The 5,605-nt window shown below is 37.9% G+C and overlaps 1 protein-coding gene and 1 non-coding gene across 3 annotated transcripts; both read left to right on the top strand.

Moving 5' to 3' along the window:
* Nucleotides 1-2,940: 2,940 nt before the first annotated feature.
* Nucleotides 2,941-5,521, top strand: ifc (delta4-sphingolipid-FADS-like protein ifc). Of its 2 annotated transcripts, XM_088032379.1 has the most exons (7): nucleotides 2,941-3,031; nucleotides 3,730-3,817; nucleotides 3,870-4,046; nucleotides 4,095-4,234; nucleotides 4,674-4,887; nucleotides 4,936-5,147; nucleotides 5,191-5,521. In XM_088032379.1, exons 2-7 carry the CDS (start codon nucleotides 3,736-3,738, stop codon nucleotides 5,329-5,331), a joined length of 966 nt encoding a protein of 321 aa, XP_087888505.1. In that variant the 5' UTR covers nucleotides 2,941-3,031; nucleotides 3,730-3,735; the 3' UTR covers nucleotides 5,332-5,521. The 2 variants fall into 2 exon arrangements, with proteins under 2 accessions (XP_087888505.1, XP_087888504.1); XM_088032378.1 differs by lacking the exon at nucleotides 2,941-3,031 and having other exon boundaries at nucleotides 3,430-3,817.
* On the top strand, nucleotides 3,410-3,483 carry TRNAT-AGU (transfer RNA threonine (anticodon AGU)). The gene has a single exon. It is a non-coding gene; the product is annotated as a tRNA-Thr (tRNA).
* Nucleotides 5,522-5,605: the final 84 nt, after the last annotated feature.

Raw genomic sequence — 5,605 nt, 5'->3', positions numbered from 1 at the left:
GTTTGTTTGATTGATGGAGAGTTTGGCGTGAGGATTTATGGAGTTTGTTTGTATAAAACGATTTTGAAGGGGTAATTACGTACACCCCGTTTTGAGGGTGAATAATAGCACCCTTGGATGTCACATTTTAAAATCAGAAACATGTAAAATTCGTGCTTGAAGCTTTTAACGCCACTTTCTTTTTTAGCACATTTCACTGCACTTCCATCAACCCTCATTACAAGCCGACGCATCCCCCATTTTTTCTAATTTAATACGTAACTGTCGTAGCTGTCAGATTAACTTTTCAACCCCTGAAAGTAACGGGCAAACATCGACTTCCAACTCGCAAAGCATCCCTTAAAAATTTACATTAGCATCGATCCGCATTCAATTTTAATAATGAGCACGGGGGATGAACCGTTTTTTGTAAATTAAGTCAAACAGAAAGAAAGGGCGCGTTTGTAAATATTTGAGGGAAGCGAGATAATTGATTTTAAAACTGTCAAAGTTAGATTGACCTGACAACTTTTCTGTATAGGGGGTTGCCTAAACAAATGAAATTATAATTCTGCCTTAGTTAATCACTTCGGCGTCCAGGGCCGGACCCTATAAATAATTCCGACGACGCACTTTACAAGGGAAATTTACTTGCAAGAATTACATTATAGTTTGGGGGTGCTGCTCAGAATACTTGTGAAGTTTGAGAAAGAAAAGTTTGGGTAATCAAAGGGGACGTGTCTGGGAGGTTAATAGGCTCGGGGTAAATTAAAAGGGACGGCTCTAATGGTGAAATGTTAATTAGAATTCAGTTAAAATAAATGATCGAATGTTGTGCACACAATTTTTAATAAAGGCGCTAAATTTAAAATGCGGCTCTGTGATTGGTTGTTCAGCACAGAGAGCTACACAGTGTTGATTTTTGAGGGTTGTCAAACAAGAACTGTCAACAAATTGTAGGAGCGTCAGCAATAAACTTGTTTTTGTTATTACATTTTGCGATTACTAAAACACTTGTTAAATGTCAAATTTTGGGGGAAAATAATGCCAACCTTGTTATCTCAACATATTCGAAGCTAATTCGTCAAGATTCCAACTTTAAACAAAAAAATAACTATCAATGTGGACATTTGCAACCTAAAGTCTCATGTCAAAATTAACAAATGTCAAATTCTGGGGGAAAATAATGCCAACCTTGTTATCTCAAAATTTCCAAAATTAATTTATCAAGATTCCAACTTTAAACAAAATAATAACTGTCAAAGTGGACATTATCAACCTAAATATACTGTAGAAAACCTTACTACCCTGAAAATCTCATGTCAAAATTAACAAAGTCAAATTCTGGGAAAAAACAATGCCAACCTTATCATTTCAAAATTTCCAACACTAATTCGTGAAGATTCCAACTTTAAACAAAAAAAATAACTGTTAAAGTGGACATTACCAACCTAAATACACTACAGGAAACCTTACTAACCCAGGAAATCTAATGTCAAAATTCACAAATGTCAAATTCTGGAAAAAAGTAATGCCAACCTTATAATTTCAAAATTTCCAAAACCAATTCATCCAAGATTTCAACTTTAAACAACAAAAATACTGTCAAAGTGGAAATTTGAAACCTAAACCTACTGTTAGGCAACCTTACTACATAGGAAATCTCATGTAGAAACTAATAAATGTCAAATTCTGGAAAAAATAATGCCAACCTTATCATTTCAAAATTTCCAAAACTAATTCGTCAAGATTCCAACTTTAAACAAAAAAAATAACTGTCAAAGTGGACATTATCATCCTAAATATACTGTAGAAAACCTTACTACCCAGAAAATCTCATGTCAAAACTAACAAAGTCAAATTCTGGGAAAAAACAATGCCAACATTATCATTTCAAAATTTCCAGAACTAATTAATAAAGATTCGAACTTTAAACAAAAAAATTACTGTCAAAGTGGACATTTGCAACCTAAACCTTCAGTAGGTAATCTTAATAAACAGGAAATCGCATGTCAAAATTATCAAATGTCAAATTCTGGAGAAAAATAATACCAACCTTGCCATCTCAAAATTTCCAAAGCTAATTAATCAAGATGCCAACTCTAAACAAAAAAATACCTGTCAAAGTGGACATGCCTCTTTTGACAGTTCTGAAACATCATTATATCAGTGGTACCTACATGTTCAATAACATTAAGCAGTACCAACGAAAGTTATTTGCTCATTATAAATTATTATAAAATTTCAAGTACTTTAATCTTCGCCGAGTATTTACACAGATAACACCATAAAATTTACAACTTGTCACTAAAGTGCAACGATTTTACGACGCCAAAACAAACTTGTTCAACTTGACAGATTGTAAATACGAAATAACAGTTGTCGGTGGAGTTACACAGTGCTACCAACAGTACTCGAATTCCAGAGCCTGCCTGAATCTGGTGACTGATGTTAGACCGCATAAATATCGGAAAATTTGCCGTCATAACCAAATATTTGCCCCCATAATCGTGCGTTGCTCCAATAAAAATAGATTGCGAGCCGCGTTATTTTCTCTGAAATTTGCCTAAAACGTCTATTACCAATTATGGCACTTTGCGTCCGATAATTGCTTTTTAATTCACTTTTAATTGGCCGAGATAATGAAATTTGATTTATCCCGCGAGACTCGATTAGGTCAATATTGAATTCGCCGTTGTGGTCGATGGAAATTAAAATGAAAATTGTTTGGAAAGTTCGTTTCGCTTGGAACTTTATTATTGGAAATTTACTCAATGAAAATTTCTTATCTATATTTTTATGGATTTTTATGGAAAAACAATCACGAGGGGATTATTGTTAAGACGTAATCGTAGACGGCAAATAACTCGGATTGGGGATTTTTGGATTCATTCATTTTTGTAATTGGAGATAAAAAACTGTTTTATCGATACGTGAGTAATTGGTGTTGCATTTCTTTCTTATCAGTTGAGTAATACACTTGTGAATAAAAATGCGAGTTTCTCAGTGTGCGTCGGCGGTGAAGTGTCAATTTTATCGCAAATACGATTAGGTGAGTTTTAACTAAATCTAAGTAGGCCAAGTAGCTCGGTTGGTGATGCCAACTTCACAACAGTTTGAGCAGTGGTACCACCATAAAAACAAACGGGTAGAGCCTACTAGACACTTTTTACAAACAGCGACGGTCTTTGCGAGCCGGATCAATGTTTTTTGATTCGCAGACCGTGTGATTTATCTTACATAATTTACATTCTCACAATTGAACATGAGTCAACACACGTAGACAATTGAAAGATAAAAATTTATTGTTCTCCATTTAAATCTAATTCTTATCACTACATTAAAATGTCGGTAAAACAGTTTAATTAGATCAAATTTTTTGATTACCCTCAGTTATTAATATAGTCGTAATTTCAAGGTAGAAACCAGCGGCGCCGTGGCTTAGTTGGTTAAAGCGCCTGTCTAGTAAACAGGAGATCGTGGGTTCGAATCCCACCGGGGCCTGTGTTGCACACGCATTTTTTTTCGTTTTATTTAATCAACATTTAACGACTTGTCTAAAGTAAACTCGCATCACGTGATCATCCTAATCACTTAAGTCAACTCAACGAGTCATTTTGTCCAGTTACTTCCGCAAGTGGCCGGTGGAAACAAGCGACTGTCTCTGACACATGACGTCATTCATTAGTTTGATTACCGCAAAATGTGAAGTTGAAGTGACCATTGACTGAAATTTTGTTTTTTTCCAAGGACAAAATGGGTCAACGCGTTTCAAGGACGGACTTCGAGTGGGTGTACACCGAGGAGCCCCATGCGAGCCGGCGAAAAATAATCTTAGGTTAGGATCACAGGTTTTGGTAATACGCCTATTTAAATTTGTTGGTTTGCAGAAAAGTACCCGCAGATTAAGAAGTTGTTTGGTTATGATCCTAATTTCAAATGGGTCGTTACCATGATGGTCCTGACCCAATTTGCGATGCTATGGGTGATGAAGGACCGCTCCTGGCCCATGATATTTCTAGTCGGATATTGTTTTGGGGGCGTTATTAACCATTCGTTGATGTTGGGTGAGTTTATGGGTGTTTTATGGGTGTGAGTCATGTGAGGATTTGCAGCTGTTCACGAGATTTCCCACAATTTGGCGTTTGGGCACGGGAGGCCCATGTGGAATAAGATGTTTGGGTTCTTTGCCAATCTGCCCATTGGGTTGCCCATTTCCATCAGTTTCCGGAAGTACCATCTCGAGCACCATAGGGTAAGAGGCGCTATTTTTTACCAGACAGTGGGCTGTGACACCAACTGTCAAACCCTATTTCTTGGCGAGGGACAAGGAGGCCTTGAATTTATTTTACAAGTTGGTAGAACTGTATCTACAAAAATTTTCAATTTCAAATTAGTCAAGATTGGACAAATTTCTTCCATTTTTAGTGGTAATAAAAAAAAATAAAAATAAGTGTTTACAGATGTGCAGTAAACAGGACTAAACTAATTAAACGGAAGATAAAATTTTATAATTTATTTATATTATCGACACCGGATTAGTGTTTAAAATGGCAAAACGCACACATACGTTTACAGTTAAAGGGTTAAAGCAGAGGTCCAGTTTTATGATTAGACGGCTCTGAAATGTCAACAGCAGCGCTACCAACTCCCCAAAAAACTCAGAGCCTACTAAAAGCCCACTTGATTTCCAGTACCAAGGCGACGAGCTCAAGGACACGGACATCCCCACCTACATCGAAGCGAAACTCTTCTGCACGACCTTTGGAAAATTTGTCTGGGTGCTCCTGCAGCCCTTCTTCTACGCGTTCCGGCCCTTGGTGACGTACCCCAAACCCCCCACGACGCTCGAATTTGTCAACACTGTGATACAACTAATTTTTGACGCCATAGTAGTGTACTTCTTCGGTAATCACCCCCATTGTACCCCCCAAATTCTATAAAACTGTATTACAGGGGGGCGCGTCCTCGGGTACCTCATTTTTGGGTCAGTAATGGCAATGGGCCTCCACCCCGTCGCCGGGCACTTCATTTCCGAGCACTACATGTTCAAAAAGGGGTACGAGACGTACAGTTATTACGGCCCTTTGAATTGGATCACGTTTAATGTGGGGTACCACAACGAACACCACGATTTTCCTTATATTCCGGGGTCGCGATTACCTGAGGTAAGACGAACGGGGTAAAAGGTGACTCTAAAGACACTTTTAGGTGAGAAAAATCGCCCCTGAGTTCTACGATAATCTGCCCCAGCACAACTCGTGGACTGCGGTGTTGTACGATTTTATCATGGACCCCGATGTGGGGCCCTACGCACGCATTAAACGGAAACGAAGGGGGTTGGATTCATGAGCATTTCGCCAAAGAGAGGATTTTATTTTTCACGCTAACAGGGCTCCTGTTGTGGCTTACTAACTTAAATTATTTTTGTATGTATTGTAAAGCGTGGAATGTTTCTTTGCACGTGTACATATTTATATTTTGCAATGTTTGTTAAAAATAAAGGGTAAGCGGGGGCACACTCGCGACAAATAAAGAAAAAGTGAGAGTTTGTTTGAATTTCGCGCCTTTGGGGTGGACTTGAAAACTAGTCGTACCAACATGACTTATTTCACAGATTGGGGTT

The sequence above is a fragment of the Gnatocerus cornutus genome, chromosome 3, assembly GCF_029298725.1.
Source record: "Gnatocerus cornutus isolate USDA-ARS CGAHR chromosome 3, icGnaCorn1.1, whole genome shotgun sequence".
Classification (NCBI taxonomy): domain Eukaryota; kingdom Metazoa; phylum Arthropoda; class Insecta; order Coleoptera; family Tenebrionidae; genus Gnatocerus; species Gnatocerus cornutus.
This window is presented reverse-complemented; position numbering and strand designations above follow the sequence as displayed.

Coding starts and splice junctions, on each gene's coding strand:
- ifc (XM_088032379.1), top strand. CDS start 3,736: ATGGGTCAACGCGTTTCAAGGACGGACTTCGAGTGGGTGTACACCGAG. Junction 4,888..4,935: donor CATAGTAGTGTACTTCTTCG/GTAATCACCCCC, acceptor ACTGTATTACAG/GGGGGCGCGTCCTCGGGTAC. Junction 5,148..5,190: donor CGGGGTCGCGATTACCTGAG/GTAAGACGAACG, acceptor AGACACTTTTAG/GTGAGAAAAATCGCCCCTGA.